The 22857-nt window shown below is 38.9% G+C and overlaps 1 protein-coding gene across 1 annotated transcript in view; it reads right to left on the bottom strand.

Moving 5' to 3' along the window:
* Positions 1-620: 620 nt before the first annotated feature.
* Positions 621-22857, bottom strand: part of GPC6 (glypican 6) — a 984775-nt gene continuing 962538 nt past the window's right edge. Inside the window, exons 7-9 of the mRNA XM_039837677.1 lie at positions 22688-22824; positions 8807-8982; positions 621-5032 (exon numbers count right to left, since the gene is read on the bottom strand). Of these exons, the coding sequence (XP_039693611.1) occupies positions 4830-5032; positions 8807-8982; positions 22688-22824 (516 nt within the window). The 3' untranslated portion in view covers positions 621-4829. The remainder of the gene's footprint in view (positions 5033-8806; positions 8983-22687; positions 22825-22857) is intronic.

The following is a 22857-nucleotide window of genomic DNA, read 5'->3' as shown; positions in this document are numbered from 1 at the left end:
ATTTGTATCTGTTCCTTTATTTAAAAGACCGTTCTTGAAATAAGTGATGTATTTGTAATAATTATGGTTGATTATGGTAAATAATAAATAATTCCCAATAGGTGGTTTTGACAATGATCAGCGCCTAGAGCAGGTTTAGCATGGACTAAAAGTTTGATAAATATTTGTTAAATGAATCCTTAGCACATTACACAATATTTAACATTCTTGAGAGTATGGAAACTTTCAGAAATACAAAAATTAATTCGCCCTGCTGAATTTGGAAATTGTTAGTTCTTCCACATGTTATCTTATTTTTCTGACTTCATTTATAAAGTATTGACATCAGTTCCCAAGCCACTGAATTTTATCTTAGAGAAGAAACCAGTACAAAAGAAGAGAAATATAGTCTCTTCCACACATGTTTGGGAAGCTCTAAATATTCTAAAGTTTTTAAAAGTTGTGATTTCAAATGCCAAGTGTACATAGGTGAGTGGTGCTGATTTAATCTATGGTTTGTTTTTTTTTTTTTGTCTTTTCTTTTTTAATATGACAGCTTCTAAAAAGTTCTCAAACAAAAAAATAAAATCTCTAAAATTTAGACTATGACAATAATTAAGAAAATGCAGAGAGGGCACTGGTAGATTTTTAAAAACTATTTTAATACAAGATTAATAGCAATTTTCTATCCAAATCAGAAACAAAAACTCTTAACCCAAATAATATTCATTTGACAGTCACATAAAATTTTAGGTTTGATTGGTGCACACATTTGTCCTGCATATATACTATGCATATGCACACAGAGACCTCACTGTTAGACCATCTTTAGGTTTCTTTTTGTAAAAGTAGCATCACAAGGCAAGGTCAAAGATTCCAGTAACTATTCAACTTTGAATGAGGCTCGCATGGCCCCATGCTAAGCCGGGTCCCCTTGCTGTAGTAAACAATCATATAGCAAGGCTCCAGAATGCATACAAATCAATACTCTTTGTATAACTTGGCCTAAAACTAAACACTGGCTAATGTCTCCACCGAGGAGGAACACATTGCAAATTTATAAGTTATGGTCTCCTTTACTCTTCTTCTGGCAAAGCTAAACTGCTTCCCCTCCTTTTAAAGTTAAAAGTCAGGTCTGTTAGTGACTGTAAATAAATGAAAATGAGTTTGAATTTCTGCAAGTTTTGGATGTCAAAACTTGCATTTGCTAACACTCCCACCTTTAATCAAACCACTTGATAATTAGCCTTGCAAAGAGAAGTAACAAAAGAATCACAGCTCAGGAATTTGCTAAGTTTTTATTCCTCCGTGGGGACTTTAGTTGGTGTTCAGTGTGTAGCCAAAACATGTATGTAATGGCTAAAGAATTAAAGTAGGCTAATGTCGGCAGCAGGGAATATAAATTAAATATCAGGGTTCTGCATCCAATAATATTTTCAGTGTGTTTGAATTATAGAATATTACTTTTATAATTACTACTGCTTGTCAATGAATAATAGTGTTTTTCAGTGTAGACAAAGTAGTATTTCCTATTCCTTACAATTAAAGCAGGTAATACAAGATACTAATCTGGGTGTAACGGTAAGTGAGTCAGACTGCTATTGCTAAGGTTGTTCTGGGATGGCTATATTCAAAGTACTGATTTGACCTTCATTAAAATGACAGATTGTCATGTCTGTCCTTCAATACAGAACCATAAACAGAGCTCTAATTTGTGAATCTGTAATTCATTCTTCTCCGCTAAAGACTTTAGCCTCTGTTTAGCTTTTATTATAACATATACAAAGTATAATATACACCAATTTCAGACGTGTATTTCTGTTAGAAAAATACATATTATAACTAAACATGTAAATAGAGGCACTTCAATAAGCTAAGTGTTTGCAGTTATGAGCATCACCCAATAATTTCTAGTATCCGATTTCAGTGAGCCCATTCCTCTCTAGTAACAGAGGTTATGATGTCAAGACAGAATTTAGGGGTCATCAAAGAAAATGAGGGCAGGTCATGAAAAATAATGGAGCATCATTGCTTCCCCTATCACAATGCTGAAATGAGAGAAATTAATTTGGCCAGGGGTGGGTGGGGTGAGGTGAGATTCCAAAATACTTACTGAAATAGGGTAACTAGATTAATTCCCATGGGCAAAAAAAAAAAAAAAATTCTCATGTTAAATTAGTCTGAAAATCATACGACACATTAGGATGATGATAAAAACCAGAAAGTACAATTTGAATAATATTCTGACCACATCCGCATCCATGCAGGTGACTAATATTGTGGCATCATTAACTGATAGTTGTTTCAGCTCTCTGCCTGGCTCATATGTATCACTACATCTCACCAATATGAATATTATTGATAACGAAGGTGTAAAAACAAATGAAGCAGGCATTTATCTATTATAGGTGTGATTAGTGTGTTCAGAATATGGGTTCATATTCATTAATATAATGTGTATTCATACACATGCACAAAGCCATTTTGGGGTAAAAGCACAAGGGAAATAAAACATTCTATTTCATAGAAGACAATGCAGAAATATTTTTAAAGGGAGAGACTTGGAATTTAAAGCCATAAAAACAAGTTATTATTCAAATATTCTGGAAAATCAAGGTTGATTTAATTTGTATTGCACCTTAATTATTGGAGAAAGACAATACTGATTTCTGAACATACAATGAAATGAGCAACATAAGTGATCGGTCCTTCACAGAGATGTTTTATGTGTAATTGGTGACAGGAAGCCGAAGTTTGGCAGTGAAATGGATGATTTTGTAGAAGTATGTAATGCTGAGTTAGGTTAAGTGTTAATTTCCTAAACAGTTAAATGAAAGATGCCACAAAGTCTCTCAAAGTCCTATGTTTCATATTTCATTAGGCATAAAATACCAAAGATGCTTCTAAATACTTTGAGTTTTGCAAAAGTGCTCGATTATACTTAATACTATTGTGCCACATATGTTCTACATAAACGTGATGACTAAATCAATAACTAATTATAATTTTGATGAGAATGGAGATTGAAAAATACCATTTATGTGTCATTATTGTCAATGGATTAATTAAAATGTGACTGGTATACTATGGTGCCTTAAAACATTACTTTTCTCAACCTCAGATGCATCGTAAAAACCAAGAAACACATGGATAACCAACTGTATTCATAAAGCCTCAGTTTGGTTTATTTTGCTTCTCTCCGTCGGCAGGGGGAGCATAGGGCCTGGCTTTGGCACACTTTCTAGATCAGTTAGGCTGTGGCTCTAAATTGGCCCCTTGCGTGAAGACCTTTCTCCAAGTGCCAAGCAGGACTCCTAGGCTGAAGGCGTCGTACATAAAAGCAATGGTTTCGCATGAATAACACATTCTTTTCGCATATAGTTTCCATGACCAGTAAAGTCCTGCACACCCATGGCTCTCCCCATGAGCATCGTACAGTCTGGAGCACCCAGGACAAAGCACGCTCATGCAAAAAGGGTGTGCCCTGGCAAATTTTTAATAAATGGACAGTTAGATATGTAAAAACTTCTCTTTCTTGATTCTTGGTGCTCACAGATCACTGAGGGATCCCTTCTCTGAGCAGCACAAAACAAGAAGAGCTGGTTGACAAAACATTTTCGTTACAAAGGTGTGTCAACCCTGAGCTTGGAATTAAGAAGTTAAAATCTGTGATTTATATATATAGATATAAAAATAGATGATCATACTAAGACTAAAAAAGTGAAAGAAATCTCCATGTCAATACTATATATATATATTTTTTGTCTTGACTTCTTTTGTTGTGAGTTATTTTGTAAGAGAATGCCCTTGTGATGCAGAAACCAATTGACACAAAGCAAATAGGTAAAAAATAAAAACTCACTTATGGATCTAATTGCTTATGAGTTCATTAAAAGAACTCTTCTTTCGGGAGGTTTATGAGGACAGGGGTAGAAACATTTAATTAATGTCTAAGCTGTGGCTCAAGCAAAGTGATTGTTTTGTTGAAGATTATTTTCAATTCAGACCCTTGAAGAGGATGAATTGATATGGATGTCCACTAGTAACTGAAGATGAAGGGGAAAATCTGTGCCAATTGAATACGGTGGACAGACATTAAGAGAATTAAGAAGAATGATGCCATTACTGCAATTGAAATTGAGCAGGGTGAGAGGTGCTGAGTTGTAACAATTTTTTGCTCTCATGTTAAAGACAGAATCCTAAATTTTAGTATCAGTACCTCTAAACCAGTTTGGTATTGTGTGGTTAGAGTGCAAGATGATACCTCCAAGACAAGAGTGTATTTTCACTACATTAAAAAATTTTTTCAAACTTTCTCCCCATAGCATTTTGTAAACCCAATTAGTCACAGTAAAGCTTACACTGGGAGTTGCTTGGCAATGTTGAACTTAGAACATTAAATCTGTTTTATTTTTCTCTCTCGTTTGCTTCTTTGTTGAAAATGCAATTGTCTTGGGGTTTGGCCTGATTTTACAAAAAAAAAATTTATTTTCTTCCTACCTTTTTGTTGTTTAAATGGAGGGGGAAAAAACTCACAACGTGAAATTCCTTTACTTTTGCAGCATAAAAGCAAATGAAGGTAAGAAAATCTCCTGGTACGAAAGATTTGAGTAAGAATTCTCTAGAATAAACAAGGTCCCCACAGATAGCGAAGGAAAGGGGAAGCAGTCCAGTCTGGCACCCGGTATTCTTTGGGAAAACAAAAAGGGAGGCAGAGTGCAGTACTGCTCTCTTCTTATAGAAAACGGTAAGTTTTTGTGGCATGGTCCATTGTCCAAGAGTGTAAGAAAAGAAGTGAGTTGGTTGTTCAAATAGCTAAAATGCAGTTTCATCTGACCGAAAACCCAGGATTATCTGCACAGTCTCTGCAGTACCAGGGCGATGGAGACGAGAGCCGCCGAGAGCAGGGAGTGGCCCGGCTGGCCTGCGGAAGAGTCTACTTCTCTCCGGTCAGGGTCGACTGCAGGGGCCTCTGTAGTGACAAACTCAAACTCTGTGGGACATACGTCATCCATGCACCCACTGCCACTCCCTGAGCCACTGGATTCATCACCTGATGTGGACAGATTGACAAAGAAAGTTAGACCACAACCTGCAAAGACTAGAGGCATGCAACAGATTTGGGCACGGTGGAAGAAGGGGACAACTCCCGCTGGAGGGTCCCCTACCTCACCCCAATGGGTTTGCTTTTAAAAGGCAGGTATGTGACAGGAGGTGGACTGTATCAAAATAGATGTCTGAAACACGGTATTCATTGGTATTTAGAGTTACCTAATGAAGGAACACATGAATTCCAGACCTAAGGGGAGGCCACATCTAGCATGTTGGCATTTGAAAGGTATTTCTTATTCTAGCCAATGTTTAAATTACTTGAAGAAATTCCATTGTATGATTTTCTTTTTTTATACCTCGGAGCCATTGTTCTTAGCAGTTATACTTTTATAAAGAATTTTGAAAAGATTTTTTAAAGTAAGGAGGAGTAATAGTAAATAAGAGGAAAACAAACACAGCAAGTAGGAAATCAGAGGAGCAGCAGCACATAGCTGTGAAAGGCACCTGTTATTATTACTTTTGGCTACTTTCTCTTCTCTCTGTTCTCCTCCTAAGAGCAAGGATAGACTTGTCTCAGCCAGCCTCTCCCTTGAACCAGGGGTCAACTAACTACGACTTGCAGGCCAACCTGGCCTGCTACTTGTTTTTCTATGGCCCATAACCCAAGAATGGGTTTTATGTTTTCAAGTGTTTTTTTTTTAAAAAATCAAGTGAAAAAGAATGTTTTGTGACACGGAAAGTGTGTATATGTAAAATCTAAACCTCAGTGTCCATATATAAAGTTATAATGGGATGCAGCCATACCCATTCACTTATTCATTGCCTAATTCAGTGTTCACACATGGCCCTCAAAGCTGAATGTCTTTAATATCTGTCCCTTTACAAAGAAAGTCTGCCATTCCCTGCTTGAAATCGATGTCCAGGTGTCCACACAGTATGTGGCGTTAGCGCAGCATCTTCCCTGCTTGCCCAACATGTCTCTGGGCCTGCTCTATTCCCATTTCTCACTGCCTGGTTCCTTCTTGTTTCATAAACCCTGTGGCTCAGACCTGAGTCCCAGGTCTTACTAGCTCTGTGCAGTTGTGTTATTAACTCGTATTCTTGTTTCCTGTTAGTCTCCTCCGTGAGAATGTAAACTCGTTGAAAGCAGAGGCTTTGTGTAACTGTTCACTTCCGATCGCCACTGCCTTTAACGGTCTCTGGCATACAGTTGGTGCTTAGTAAACACTTGTTGAAATAAATGTCTCTTAGGCCATTTGCTCAACTTCTTGTCAGTTTCTTCATCTCAATAAATATGGACAATAACATTTATCTTGCAGAGTATGTGTGGTATGAAGACATCCTGATAAAAATGTGTGAGAACACCCAACCCAATATTTGCTATAATGCCTGATAGAAAAAAAAAAAATACAATTTCTACAGCAAAGGCAACCTAGATTTTAACTTGCTGCATTTTATTTAAGCGAACCAGGGTAAGCCAGTAAGCCTCATCGAGGTGTTGTTTCTTCTGTAAAAATGAGAACAACTCTCACTTTTGCAGAATTGTTATGTGGTATAAGTAAGATCATGTTCCTGGGAGGACCCAGAAAACTGTAAAACTGGTAATGACATTTATTATTTCCTCACTTGCTTGGTGAGTCCATCCAATAGCCCTAAACTCCTCCCCACTGGCCCGAAATGGTGCTGTGCTTGTTAAACCGCTCCTGAGAGCCTGGTGCCATCCTACTGCTTGATGCTACTTAAATGACACCAAGGTGACGCTGGGACTCTTCTAATGTTTCCTGAATGAGAAAGGCACTACTCGTCACATTTTTTTTTTTTTTAACAGGACATCTAACTACCAAATAAAGTGACTAGAATATACTATACCCGGTTCTTAACATTTTCTCTAATTTATCGCTAGTGGCCTTTACAAGAGGGAAAATGCCCACTAATTAGATTCAGAGATATCAGAATTGCTAAGGGGATTGTTCTAAACACTAGTATTATGAACAAGAAGTAATATAACCTTTACAAAGATATTATTAAAGTTATTTAGAGTATTGAAAATGTGGTAAGCAAATAATGACAGGAGATTCCAGCTGAGAAAAATAATAGCCCTGTCTCTTTCTGAAAAGGAATCATAAATGCAGGTATTTAAGAAGCGATTTTTAAAAATGTCAAAAGCAATAAGAGTGATGATGGCTAAAAGATGTGACAATGATTTCTGTGACGTACGCTGTCCTAAAATAAAGGGTCAGATTTGGTGCTTGGGTTAGAGTTGAGCGATGCTCTCAATTACTGCTGATTTTCATTTCCTTTTGAGGGAAAATAGAGCAAAATTTCTTCTCAAGGATGTTCTCTAAGCATTGAAGTTTGACATGCACATAACCTCTTTAGGTAAGAGAAGAGAGAGAAACAAGGCCGATATCAACTAGTTCTTATGTATCTTGAATAATTTATTATCCAGATAATAAAGCCTTTTTGTTAGCTAGAGAAGACAAAACAGATAAATTGAGATAAGTGAGGCTAAGTAATGAGCTTGGGAGAAGCAGAAAAGGCTAAAACCTTGTGTAACATTCTCTTCTGAAGAGAAAAGGAGAGGCTTAGTAAAGAGGAAGAGAAATAATGGGATGACTCTGAGAAGTTTTACAGCAATAAAGTCCATTGGGTTGGCAATTATCCTGCATTTAAAAAATTATTTTTTGAGTTCTTTAAAACAGAATAAAGCACTAAAAATTCTCTGCAGGGGACAACTCTGTATGATGATGGCTAAGACTTAGATGACTTGATGTCTTCCGTCTGTAACTTCTTTCTATTCATTAATTCAAGCACACAAGCATCATCTTTTGCTTCAGTGACCAAATTATAGAAACGCTGGCAACTCCACATCTTATGTTCAAGAAATCTTTCCTTGAGAAACTCTCTCTGTAAGAGTACTTACTTAAAAGAAAACCAAAACAACAAAACAAAATAAAAAAAACTTGTCTTAATATGCATCTTAAAACCATTTAGACAAAACCCAAATATAATGTTTCACGTCAATGTTCACTTAGTAGCCTTTCAAATCATTTCTGATGCTTTTGTGATATTTAATAAAATAGTCAAGTGTAATATTACATCAGGATTTTACTATTTCTTTCAATATTTCAGATACGTGTTAATGGTTCCTGTATGTATATGACTGGTTAGAGACAAAACTACACAGTTGGATCCATGGAACATGAAATATTATCTTAGTTCCTTTAAATATAGCCTTAAATAAATTTGCCAACAACCTCTTAGGCAGGGCTGCTTTCAATTCTATAAAAGAAGAACCTGAGACTCAAAAAATAATTTGTTTAAGATTCCAGTTCATAAATGATAAAACAGGAATTCCAGCCCAGGCTTGTCTGAGCAATCTTTAAAACATTCTTCTTTTGCTGATTGGGGTAAGGGAAGGGAGCAGGATTTTGAGGCAGAGACATTAATGCTGATGGGGAAAGGAGAAAGTGGAAACATTACATCGTTGCTTTATCATTAATGGATCAACTGGCAGATGAAACTCAATTTTAGCTTTGGTATGGCTGAGCGCAATCCACTGAAACAATTCTTTACGGCCAGTTAGGATTTTAGTAGTATCCTAAGTTTTGTGGATCAGAGCTTTCTGTCCAAAGGACCATAAACGGCTTTGCTGACTGGGCAAGAATGGCACACGATGAAAGGTGAACATTGCTACTGAAGAAAAATGATGGCATAATCTTCTACAACCATTTTTCACTCTGGAGTTTACTGGCACTGGTAAAGACTGTCTTACTTGTGTCTTGGAAGTTGACGTCGTTGCCGTTGTATGCATTCTTTAGTTTGTTGGTCATCACACGGAGAGCCATGATCTGCTGCCTAATGAAAGTGTCGGGCCTAGTGATGTCCACGTCGACCTCAGGATTATTGATCTGGTTGGTCAGCCCATCATTCATAATTTCAGGCAAGTATCTGCAGGGCACAGAGGGAAAGAACGGATGAGGATGAGGCAGAAGGGACCCCGGGAACAGATTCTTCCATGTTTTTTCTAATAGTGAGCCAAAACATCTGCAAAAATTGGGCTCGGTTCCTGGAAAAAAGGCCAAAGTAAAGACATAAAATAACTTTTCTCAGGGGAAGATAAGGCTGCAATGGCTTCTGAGTAGTTTTTAAAATGGCACTGAATTCTTAGGTAGGCTTTCCTACAAATGAAAGCACAACTGCATACTTACAGAAATTATTACTTAAAATTAACTATTTTTTCTCCTTTGTCCCAAATGTTAGATACTTAAGTCAAGGACTTGATAGCTTTCTCAGCTCTCCTGAGGAAGAACCGAACTTGTAAGAACTCAGCTTCTAAATTACACGTTATCTTAAAGAGTTCTCTTGTATGAGAACGCTCTTTCTCAACTGAGGCCTTTTCTTAGATTTTAATCAGAAGAAACTTTCAGATATAAAAAACCAGATATAAAAACGAGATATAAAAAAGTTTGAGGAGTCATCCATGATTACTGGAATATTTGAGGTGTCTATCAGAGCTTTTATTTTATAATAGAATCTGGGGTCTAATTCAACATTGGGTAAAATAGAGGGTAAAATCAAATGGTTCTTTAATTCTCTTACTTGTACTAAAATGGTGAATTTATATTAATATTTCTTTTACTTGTACTAAAATGTCAAAATTGTCAGTCCTTCAACGTCAATTGCCTAAGCTGCAATCGCCTAAGCTGTATTTATACCAGGGGAGACTAAATATCTCAGAGAAGTGCTTGGAGCCCTTCCTGACTTCTTACTCTCATGACCTGTCAGTTTCCTCCTCCTGCTCTTCTCCCAAAGCTTCTCCCACCTGCTTCTCCTCTCCCATTTCCCGTGTCCCTCATTGGCGTGCAGAAGGCTACAGCAGGCTCGCACTGACTTCTCTGTTCTGTCTTTCCTTTCTAGTACAATCTGCAAACACTGTCTAGTTAATCTTCATAAAATGTTGCTTTCATCACATCACTCTTCTGTTTAAAAACTTTTGATGGTAGTAGCTAATGTCCACTGAGAACTTACTAAAGCCAGGTGCTGTGCCAACCACTTTACATGCTTTTTAAAATTCAGTCTCCCAGCAAATCTAGGAGGTAGTACTATTGTATCCCAATTTTGTAAAGTAGAAAACTGAGGCTTAGAGAGTAAAAGTAACTGTGTAAAGTCACAGAGCTAATAGATGTCAAAACTATGACTAAAGACTGAACAGTCTAACTTCAGAACCCATGTGTTCAAATAGTGTACCATACTGCCTGGTCGATCATAAACTACAATTCACACTTTATACCTCAGCAAGCAAAGCCTGTTTCCATCTCATCTCTGCTTTCATATACTGCAATACTCCTTTCAAGGGACCTCTCTTGCCTTACGGCATTTATTCCCTGTGTAGGTCTTATGCTTGCCTGTACTGTATATATTTTATCCTTGCCTACAATACACTTGTTCATCTAAGTCTCAAATATCCTGGAAAGCCCATGTCAATCTTCACTTTCTCCTTAAGATATTTTCCAGCTTTTAGAGATCTGCCCATCCTTTTGTAAGGCTGCCAAGTTCGGCTGGGCATTTTGCAAACTACTTAAAGTCACCTGCCGAAGGAGTGAATTGGGGCTGAAATCCAGCCAGAATTCTGTGCCCACGGAGCTATTCACCTGCAAGGTATTTCTTTTATTTTCTTTTGAATCCTTTTGTTTTAGAGAATTTCAATATATACCAAAGAGATGATAACAGTATAATGAAGCCCATGTATCCATCTGAGTGCCTTTTTCTAATTTCTACAAAGGTTCTATATTTGTCTGTCCCGGTAAGAAATAAGGGTACACTCAATGAGTAATAAAGAGAGTTTAAAGAAGAGACTATTTACACAGATATGCATGAGGTTAAAGGAAACAGGCATAAGGTGGTAAAATCACAGACAGGGGCCAAATGACACAGCAACTGCCAAATCAAGGCCCATAGTCAGGGAGGGAGCCCAGAGAATGGTACCCTGAGCACTCTAGTCTCTCCTTCTGAACTCTGGCTGCTGCCTTCCATTGACTGAACCTAAATGGAAGCCAGCAGCAAAAAAGGACTGCCAGGTTATGCAGTCCCAGGAGATGAAGGACTCAGGAGTTTCTCCTTCAGGGCACAAACCAAGGTCGGGGGATGAACAGTGGGTCTCAGGAGGAATTGAGACTTCCAGCACAAGCACCTTTAGGACGGTGGCAGCCCTGCCTCATTGGTATTATTATTATTCTCTTACTGCCTCTACTATTGTTGCTTGAAAGCGGAAAAAAAAAAAAAAACTCCCTTTCATCTCTTTTGTCCTCCTATTTACATAGTCTTGTATGATATGCTTAAAATTATTCTCCTTCCTGCAGGTAATTTTCCAAGTTCCATAAACCAAAGGCTCTATCCATCAGCCTCCAAAAGGAGAAATAGAAACATACTGAGAAACTTATATTATATTCCAAGTTCCATAAACCAAAGGCTCTATCCGTCAGCCTCTAAAAGGAGAAATAGAAACATACTGAGAAACTTATATTTCAGCCATCTTTCAGGTATTCAAAACTTATGCATGATGTATTTGTGTAAAAATTGGTTTACCCCTTTTAAATTGTTGGTCCCCCAAATAAGCTCCATGTTTTCATCTATATGTTAAACAAAATTGACTTTACAATATTCAGTAAATAATTAATAATAAAACACAGAGTGCATTGCAAATTCTTTTCCATAAAGCTTCACAGTATTTACTGCCTTAAAAAATGTCTTAATTAAAATTTTAAAAAGTCATTGAACTATATCTCTTTATTTTTGCAATTAAGCAGAACTTCTGTGCTAGTATATCTGGTTTACTAATAAATTCTGGTTAGATTCTGAGATTGTCTTCCTGATATAACTTCTAAAATGTGGCATTGGATTGATTATTACTGGCATTTGATTGTATGTGCTGGTTCCATAAGCTCTACCTAAGTATTAAAGTCCATTGGAATAAATGGCAGCAAGTGCAGGCCAGCCCTTTTTTGGCTCTGAAGTTGATAGGAGCTGAAAGGTGACCGTCGATTCTAGTGTTGCCCCTCAACATTTTAGACAATGATTCCTGCAACTGTACCTGTGCTGAGTCAGAGGACAGCTTTGTTTCTTTCAGATGCTGTGTGCAGTGCACGGCTGGCCAAGACTCATTTATTAGAAGCTGACTGCGATAGCTTATCTTGAGAAGGCTACCCCTTGGAGTCTGAGCATCCAGGAACAATAAGATACTGCCAAATACCCAGATTCTAACTGTGCCCACTGACGCTCAGCCATTTATAATAAAAATAAGGAATAATACACCTATGTCCTAAAGAACATTTTCTCCTTTTTATATATTCAAAGGGTAACTTTAGAGAAACTTAAACTGAAAAACACAGTTGAAATGGCTATTGTGTCACTCCAGAGTACATCCTGAGGCCAAATCTATGAATGCCCAGAGTACAGCCTGAAGGATCTATGGAAGCTCAGGTCAACATCAGGACTCATGAGACCGTTTATTTGTTGCCTCTCATATTTGATGTCTTCTCGTAACGATCATGTCCTGCAAGAATGAATGTATCTTTGAGTCCATGATATTCTTCCCGTTATTAGATTTTACACCAGCCCTTTGGCATGACAACATTCTATTTTTGTGCCCTCACAGTTCTGAGAGGCATGGAAAGTAAGGAGAATGTGGCTACAGACAGCTCAGTTTTCGGGAATAGATGCACATTTCCCTGCGGCAGGGAGAACCCAGAACTGAGGACAAACAGGGGGTCATCATTTATTGATGCTTCATGCTGCAGAGCGGCAAGTCGAAGGCATTCCTGAATAGTCAAGCGTAGCTTCCCCAATCTGGTTACTGTCTGTTTTACAAAAGCATGTATAAGAACCAAAACTTGGGCAGTTTTGCAGAATATTTTTCTTCACATCTGCTGTGGCCTGAATGTTTATGTTCCCTCCAAATTCATATGTTGAAAACCTAATGTTCAAGGTGATGGTATTATGAGGTGAGGCCTTTGGGAAGGGATTAGGTCACGAGGGCAGAGCCCTCACGATTGGGATTAGTGTCCTTATAAAAGAGACTCCAGAGAGCTAGACTCGCCCCTTCTGCCACGTGAGGACACAATGAGAAGTCTGTGAGACAGATGAGGGCCTTCTTCTGACCATGCTGATCTTGGACTTCCAGCTTTCAGAACTGTGAGAAATGAATTTCTGTTGCTTATAAACTACTCAGTCTGTGGTATTTTGCTATGGCAGCCAGAACCGACTAAGACATCTAATTTCATATGGTTGATGTAGGCCTCCTTGATCATGTTGAAATGTTATAGCTGATTAAGGTATAACAGTCCCATGGGAATTTAGGGGGACTGATACAGTTAGCCCTATGGGTGGTTGCATGCTCTGTGCTGGGACCTTCCCTGGCAAAGTTGACAGCCTCCGTTACTTGAGAGACAAAGACTTGTCACCTGAGAGACAAAGACTTGTCCGTACAGAGGTTCCCTCCCACTGGCCTGCCACGGTGGTGCCCGTCATTGCCACAAATCAAAATCGCTACTTTCAGTTGAGCCAATGTGTCCAGAAAGACCCTATTGATACATCAATGCGTTTGCTGGGAGGAGAGATACTGTTAGCTTATCAGGATTTATTATTTCTCGTCATCAACTTAATGTTGGTAGTGTTCTGATGGAAGGAGCTGCTTCAGGAAAGAAAGGGACACACAACTCTCAAGATTCAATGGAATTCGAAAGCTGGTAAAGTCCAAGAAGTGAGGTACTTGTAAGGAAGGTTAGCTTGGTGGTGCCCAGTAGGGTTGGCAAAAGTGCAAGTGGAAGCTGGGTCAGGAATGGGGAAACATGGGGTCCTTAGGTACTGGCCCGGCTTTATTTTCAGGTGCCTGACACGTCCTCTGCTCCTGCCTCCAGGAATACTTAGAAAAGGGTGGACAATGCAGTTTCAATTCTGTTTGTTGCCACAGAGGAGTGCCATTCGATACATGTCTTTAGAGCGATTTCTAATTCTTAGCTACATATTCATTCACTTTCAGCAAATTTAAGAGTTTTACTAATGGAAGTAGACATAATACTAATACATGTCCAAAATTCAAAAATCTCCAAAGTTTTTTCTGCAATCTATTTGTTATCAAAACTTGATCTGACCTGAAATGAGGCTAATTATAGTCCTTGTTTATCTCACTTAGTATAAATAGTAATATATTATGCAAAATAGTAATATATTTTGCTAATATATTTTGCTGCATTTAATGTGTTTGATTGTGAGTTGCAGCCTTAGACTCCACTAAAAGTACTTTCTAAAGTCTAAAAAATTTATGCTTTGTGATTATTTTCTAAAATCTAAAAACTTAGGAATTCTAAAACACATATGGTCGGTCCCAAGGATCTCATATAAGGGATTGTGAATCTATGGTATCGATAATCTCTTTTAGAAACTTTCTTAAAATCTAAGTTTTTAAACTTCACACCCATTAGAATGGCTATGATTTTAAAAAAAACCCTCAAAAACGTAAAATAACAAGTACTGTGAAGATGTGGAGTGTAAGTGCTCATCATTAAGCTTTTGACTGCCAAAGCATCCATTTCAAAAGACATTCATTTAAAAAAAAAACAAATGAACAAACATAATGCCAGTTGTATGATGCAGTTACTAGCCAAACAACCTGATAAAAACTAGGCCACCACGATTCATGAAGATCCCTTTTAGAAAGCCCTGGGTAACCTAGACAACTGACCACTTGAGTGACCACACATCTCCTTTCTCAGGCTCTAATTCCAGCTCTTATGCTTTAAATTAACCAATAAAGAGTGAACCCTCGAAACCGTGGGCATCCCACTCTCAGACCCTAATAAAGGTAGAGTCCCAGGTTTGCTCTCTCTCCCTACCCATGACCTCATTGTATGGCCCACAGGCATACCATGCACCCTCCAGATTTATAAGTAATAAATCTTGTTCCTCAAAGTTCCCTCATAGTTTCTTGCTGAAGTGTGTTCTGTGATCATAATAAGAACTGCAAGAGCAAACGCAGCTGTAAATTGTGGCCCCAGTGAGGGAAATGTCTGTAGAACTTGCTATGAGTGATGTGTGACCAGGCCAGCGTAGCAGGCATTACTAACTGAAGGCAATACCATCAATAGGTTCGGAACTGATGGAACATGGAGAAATTGCACTCTTGTGCATTGCTAGAGGGAATGTAAAATGGTGCAGGCACCATGGAAAACACCCTGGCAGTTCCTCAAAAATGTTAAACATAAAATTACCATATCAACCAGCAATTCCATTTCTGGAATTTTCATTCTAAAAGAATTGAATACAAGTACTCGAACTAATATTTGTACACATGTTCATAGCAGCATTATTCACAATAGCCAAAAGGCAGAAGCAGCCCAACTGTCCATTGACGAATAAATGGATAAACAAAATGTGGTAAAAAAAATACAATACATTCAGCCTTAAAAGGAAGGAAATTCCGACACATGCTACAACATGGATGAACCTTAAAGACATTATGCTAAGTGAAATAAGCCAGTCACAAAAGGACACACATAGTACAATTCCACTTACATGAGGTACCAGGAGTAGTCAAACTCATGGAGGCAGAAAGTAGAATGTTGGTTGCCAGGGGCTGGGGAAGGAGGAGTGAGGAATTAGTGTTTAATGGTGCGAAGTTTCAGTTGAGGAAGGTGAAAAAGTTCTGTGGGTGAATGGTGGTGATGGTGTATTTAGTGCTACTGAACTGTACACTTCGAAATGGTAAAAAATGGTAAATTGTATGTTATGTATATTTTACTACAATTTAAAAAATCTGTTTTAAGTATAACTGTTCTAAAGTTCTTGATAGAGGTTACTTTTTTCTCCTTCCATTTTTCCTGACTAAGAAGTGAAATTACTTAAAGCATGCTGTGACTTTATGCTTTTAAGTAAATTAATAAATTCTTGAAGACTCTTAAGCTAAAGCTGTCTGTGGCATTAGGAACTTTAAAGAGATGTGACACTGATATGGTCAAAGGCACAGAGACTGACCGAGGATACCTAAGATCTCTCTGGGACCCAGCAGTGTGATTGTGGGCAAATCACTTAGCCACTTTATATTTATACTTTTATATTTATATAAATATCACCTTATTTGTTTCACAAGTTGCCATGTTGAGTGAAGGTATATCAAAATGCTTGAAAATTTAACACACTATGCAATTTGAATGCATTCTTATGAAAATTAAGTTGTTAACATGGCTCCCTCAGATGCCAAACTTGTTTCTTAGGACAGGCTGACAGCAGCAGAATTTGGAGCTTTAAAGTGTGAATTCATGTACAGAAGAATGATTTTTTGTGGCTTTCCTCCAGCTGGAGAATATGTGGCAGGAAATGATTTGGGAACTCTTGGAGGACACACAGCTCATTGGTTGCAGCAATGAGCAGAAGCTAAATTCTTTGACTTGGCCTCTTAACTCACTGGCAGGGGTCCCCCAAACCCATCCTTTCCTGGTACAACTGGAGTCAGCACACTACAGCGCAGCTAGGAAAGGAGACTCATGAGGCGGGTGTCAGGGCAGCAGCAGGCTTCTTTCCTCTTATTCGTAGCCACGTTTTCCACCACCTCCAGGAAGTGCATGCCGTGTCCCTCCCTCTCCCTCAGGACTGTCAGCCTTCAGGGGTCGTGGGTCCTGACTGTGCCACAGAAGGGAAGTGGGCATTCAGGAACGCAGGGTTTGACAGTTTCCAGTTCTCTTCCCAGACAGATTTCCCACCTTTTCAGGGTGTTTCCCAGCTGGGTATACATGGAGTATCTGACAGTTCTTTAAAATGCAGCTAGAGTGCTTTGGGACATATTTCACAATCAGACTAAAACAATATTGTCCTGCCAGATCTACCAAGTCACTATCTTTGACAAATTTCTCATCACCATGCATCATTTCGTCCCTCTTCCATCTGCTCAAAATTACCCAGTCGCGACTTGCTATTTTCTTTGCTTGGTCAGTCCACTCAGTGACTGATCTATTTTCTATATATTTTTTTACTTTCCTGTTTCTTACAATTTACTGTATTTACCTCCTGGCCTCAGGTAGAATTTCCTTGGGGACAGAGTTATTTCTGAGGGTCAGGTACCTTAAAAGATGGCCGAGGCTTCCTGCAAAAGCACTGTTTCCAGCAGATCCAATTAATTCTCATCCCTCATTGTCTCCTCCCAGGGGGCATTTTTAAAAAAGGACACAGTGACAGCTAAACACTGGCTTACAAGGAGCAGAAGTGGAAAGCTGTTTGCCAATTTTGTGGGGGAGAGGGAGGAGTCTGAAAATAACTGACTCAAGAAACTCGAAAACTCTGAAATATGTATGTTCTGTCATGAAATCCACATGCTATTGGGACTTGCCTCTCAGTCTGGCTTTCATTGACATTCTTCCTGGCCCACCCCATCATCTCCCATACTCTCCTTTCCTTTTTAGCTCCTATGGGATTAGAAAAAGGATCCCCATGAAGAGAAGACAATCCTCAAGGAAGATATAGATGGTGTAATTTGACAAGGCTATGTCCTCAAAAAGCAACAACCTGTCTCTATAGAGGCAAGAGGGAGGAGCCAATGTGAGCACCATGAGGGCTTTATTTTTTGCTGCCTGACAAAGTTCTAACCCGTATATGCTAACCATCTAAAAGTTTTATTTTTTTCTGAGCCTATGCTTTCCTGCCTCCCATCTAATAATTCTTCTCTAGCTTTTGTGAAGACAGCTCATTCCAGCCACCCAGCTGCCCAGAACGCCTTTCTCAGGGGTGACGGATGGCATCAAGCATCCTTGTAGGGTCTCCAGGTTCACTCTGGGAACTCTAGGACACCTAGATTTGTAATCTGCCCTACGACTTTTTAATTTTTTCCCTTTGGCCTTCTTGATTATTATCGATTTTCCTCCCTTATTTACTAGTGTTCTTTCAAATTCTATTTGTCCAAGTTGAGTCAGAGTGTTGCCCTGTCCTCCCAAAACGTTGCTTAGCTAAGTGAGAAATGAGAGAAGTGGAAGTTACGCTTGCAAACTCACGCTCTTGCTGGTCACTGAAGATGCATCCTAAGCTGCCTTTCTTGGGTGAGAGACACTGCCATGAATTCTGAGGAAAAGCCTTTATTAGCTATTCTGATAAAATAGAATGTGATTCTTTGTACTAACTACTGTGGACTGAATTTTTGTGCCCCCGACCAAGATCCTTATGTTGAAGCCCCAGCCCCCAAAGTGATGCCATTTTGAAGTGGGGCCTTTGGGAGGTCATTAGGTTTAATAAGGCTATGAGGGTGGAGCGTTTATGATGGGATTAGTGCTCTTACATGCAAAAGAAGAGATCAGAGCTGCTCCTGCCCAGCCACGTAAGGGCACAGAGAGGAAGTGACTGTCCACAAGCCAGGAAAGGTGCCGTCCCCAGAACCCAACCCTGCTGGCACCCTGATCTTGGACTTCTAACCTCCAGACTATAAGAAATAAATTTCTTTTTTCAGCTACCTAGTCTACAGGATTTTTGTTATAGCAGCCTGAGTTGACTAAGCCACTAATTGAATCAAGTACCGATCAGAGATTCGAAGTATCCATCCATGGCCCACAGGGCATCCCATTTGAGACAAGAGGTTTGTATGAACAATATCTTGCAATTGTGAAGGCTGTGCTTTATTTCCAACCTAAAATTTTCTTTTGATGTGTAAAGCCTAAGCAATTCATTGTCGAGATGGCTTCGACCTGGCCTGTGCTCCAACTCTCCCTAGTGTGTAATTTTATAACTGAACCATGTGACTCCCGGCCCAGTTGCTGTTGTTTTCAGTATGAGAAAAGCCCCATTAAGTGTACAGCTGCAACTTACTGGATTTCATTAACCAATGTCACCATAAAAAATAAATTAATTAATTTTTTTAAAAAAGAAGAAAGAAAAGTCCAATTAAAGAGAATAAGGGTATCCATGAAGACAAAGAGAAAACAACTAATTGTAATATGCTCCTTAAGGAACAAAAAGAGGAATATTTACATGTTAATAGGAGCTTAAAGTAGGGCTGCTTGATAAAATACAGGACTATGGGTTCAATCTTAATTTCAGATAAACAATAAATCATTTTTTTTTTTTTTTTTTTTAGTATCAGTGTATTCCATTTGAGTCTGGTGTTTTATGTGCTAAATCTGGCAAATTCTGCCGTAGATCTTTGCTACTCAAAGTATGGACCCCAGACCAGCAACAGCTGCAGCCCCTGGAAGCTTGTTAGAAATGCAGACTCTCAGGTCCTACCCCAGACTATCGAATCCGAATCTGCATTTTAAACAAGATGCCTGAGAATTTAGTCTGCGCGTTAATGTTTGAGAAGAATTATTTTAGAGTTTACAACGTATTTTCATAGACATTATTGCAATAGTTTTCACACAGTCCCATTAAATTGGAAAAGAAGGGAAGCAAGAAAAGAGTCCTCTTGATGGACCATAAAGAAGTCATTTTGATTTCAGAAATGTTTCAATGTAAAATAGGTAGATTTCTGAATCAAGGAAGCATGATAAAGAGCTACGGAGTAGAATTCAGAAAATAATCAGGAGAAATAAGGGTGATGGAAGCCTGATCAGATACTTAGATCGATAAAAGGGCTGCAGGAGTAGATGTGAACCGAAGAATGTGGCTGAAGGAGTCTGCTGGATAAAACATAAAGAAAGAGAGGAAGAAATGCCTGGATAATCAGCGATCTCCTCCCACAGGCTCGAGTGTAAAAACTTCAGACTGCGACACTCCATCAATGCTAGTAAGCATCTCTGTTCTACATCCATTAACCTGCTGGTAGAGTTAAAAAAAAAAAAAGGTGCTGGTTCTTTTATTTCATAAGAATAAGAATAATTCTTTCTTTCTTTGTTCTTCGTTTATGCTAAGTTCTTCGTTCTTTGCTATAACTGGATTCTTCTTTCTTTCTTCTTTCTTTCCTTCTTCCTTCCTTCTTCCTTCCTTCCTTCCTTCCTCCTCTCCCTCCTCCCTCCTTTCCTTCTTCCTTCCTTCCTTCCCTTCCTTCCTTCCTTCCTTCCTTCCTTCCTTCCTACCTTCCTTCCTTCCTTCCTTTCTTTTTTTAACAAGCATTCTTAAATAGTTAAGGCTTATCATCTGAAAAATCCATACTTCAAAAGTAGGAAAAAATAGGTCATCACCTGCATTACAAATGTATTTTTCAACTTACGAAATAGTTAAGCAAAATTTCTTTAAATGAAAAACTCTTTTTGTGTTTCTAGATCAATTGATATTTGAATGAGAAGAAATCTTCAATTAAATTTAATTCAATAAGTCCTTATTCACTATCTCCTTACTATGCTATTAAAAAAAGTTTTAATATTAAAAGTCCATTCCAGAAGAAGAGCCAAACTAACTAACTAACTAACTAACTAACTAACTAACTAACTAACTAACTAACTAAAAGAAACCATGAGATTCTAATTTTCCAATGGGAATATAATTCAAGTTACAAATATTTGGCAGCCTCTTCTTTTTAATAATACACTGAATTAAATTCTAGAATGTTCTTGCAAATGATTTTAATTGCATTAAATCTGATGGTTTTCCTCACCTGCATAAAATCCTCCAATGGCTTCCCATGGACTTCAGGATAAAATTCAAATCTTGTCCCTCCTAATTCAGGTGCTTCTGCACCAATGTGATACTTTCCCAAACCTACAGTCCAACAGTTTGGTACCTGGAGATCCGAATCCACTCTCCTCTTTCCAGCCACTGTGTCTTTTCATGTGTTGACAGACAACATTGCCATGTTATAGCATTTAATTCACAGAGCCTTGCACAGTATCTGGACAGAGGGAGTGCTTAAAAATGTTGCTGATGAACTGATGGATTGAGTGAATGAATGTAGATCCACTAAATCGTTTTACAGAGCTAAGGATCTGTTTTATTCATTCTCCTTACATGGGAAGGGCCATATTTAGCTGTCATTTTAGAGGCAGATTTTGAAGTAAAAAGACTACTGGGCTAGGATTTGGGAGATTTCAGTTCTCACCCTTGTTGGCTGGGTAACCTTAGACTCATCCTTTATCCTGTCTGTATCCCTAATCTGTACAAAGAGGAACTTGGCTCAACCATTCCAGTCACCTCTTGCTCTAACTTCAATGGTCTTTACCTTCCCATTTGTTTTCTTGATGGAGTGTAGTCTCCTCCCCATCCCTGCCAGAAACCATTCTTTGTATTTCCTTTTGTAAGAAATTGTATATGCGCCAATATCCAGCAACCTGTGTAATCATCCATGGGAATGTAGTTCAAAACACAGCCTTCATTTTAGCCAAGGCTGAAAGGTAAACACAGATGGGCAAGAGAGCAGCTCGAAAAATCAACCACTTTATTCATTAGGCCATCTGGTCATCCGTTACGGTGGCTTTCTGTACAGTAATTAGGAAAAGACACATTAGAGGCCGTTAAATCACAGCTGAATTTGCTGGCCAAAGGTCTCCTTTCTAAAAGGCTCGACACCAGTAAATTATGAGGCGTTTTTGAGGGGTGTGTCATTGATATCGTGAATATCTTTCTGTACCTCATGATCTAATATATGGATATCGATATTTTGGGGCACCTTGAAATGTTACAGCTCTTTCTATAGCTGTCTAGTTTTCACCTTGCTAAGCTTTCCCTAGCATGGCTAATAATATATCATTACCAATAAATGTTAAAAAATGCAACTCAGCAGTGTAAGAAATAACATCTAATGAGCACCTCTGCTTACCTTCTGCAGTTTCTTCTGAACTTAATATCCACTTATCTTCTTTTGATGACAGCTGCTTCATATGCTTGGGATCGCCCAGTAAAGCCCCAGAACAGACTCTCCCCTCTTAGCTTCTCCACCTGCTGGTCAGTCTCCAAAGACTCCTGGAAGCCAGCTTACCAGCTGCTCTACCCACCTGTCTCGCTGCTGGGAAAGGTTCCTGCAGACTTCTCTCCTGGTGTCCTGCCCTGCTTGCCAACCCCCCAGCTAGTTCCCCCCATCCAACTTCTCCACCCTGTGAAAACTCAGGCCAAGCTCATTGCTGGGCTGAATTAAAAAATTCAGAAATTCCATATCGAGTGGCGGTAGCACTGGGCAGCAGAACAGCAGGATGAAAACAACCACTTCTCATCATAAAATTCCAATGGGACCTTCCAAGGCACAGGACCTGTGAGAATGGTTTCCTGGTTGTCTTTCAGTGTTTCGTTTTTTCCTTACCCTTCCAATAAGCACTTCAAAACATTTTTTTCTCCAAGGGTGAAAAAAATTAGTTGAATTTTCACTTTCTGTTTAATTTGTGATGGAAGAAAACAGTAAGCCTTGCAAATTGAACTGTGAATAAAAATAGTTCAGCTATCTTAAAGTGATTAAGTGAACATAAAAGGCTCTCTGTGATCTCAGGACATCAATAACCTGGCATCTGTCACCATTCCTCCATCCTCATCCAGAGGAGAGGCATTCAGAACAAGGATTCCACGCTTAATGGCACCTTGAGAGTAAGTTCTCCCAGGTGCTCGTCAAACCTGTCACTCTGAACAGCTGTCGCTAAGTGACGACTTGTCCCTCCACCCTCCATTGCTTTTTGCATAAACAGGTCTGCAAAGTTGTGCCAGGAGAGCCTTCCAGACTGGATGTACAAAGCCCTGACGGTAAGAACAGCGAGTCACCCCTCACCTGGCTTTGCTGTGCCCGTTCCAGCACTCCTCTTCGTTGGACGTGCCCGCTGTCACGCTCTCATCCTTGCAGATGGTGTAGGGCAATGCCGACCAGACCTTTTTAGAGAGCTTCAGTTTCTCTTTTATGTCTGTGACCTGATCAAGAAAGCAAGGAAAGACAGTGAATAT

This window comes from Pteropus medius, unplaced genomic scaffold, assembly GCF_902729225.1.
Source record: "Pteropus medius unplaced genomic scaffold, Ma_sr-lr_union100, whole genome shotgun sequence".
NCBI classification, from domain to species: domain Eukaryota; kingdom Metazoa; phylum Chordata; class Mammalia; order Chiroptera; family Pteropodidae; genus Pteropus; species Pteropus medius.
The sequence above is the reverse complement of the archived record's forward strand: the minus strand, read 5'-3'. Positions and strand labels throughout refer to the sequence as shown.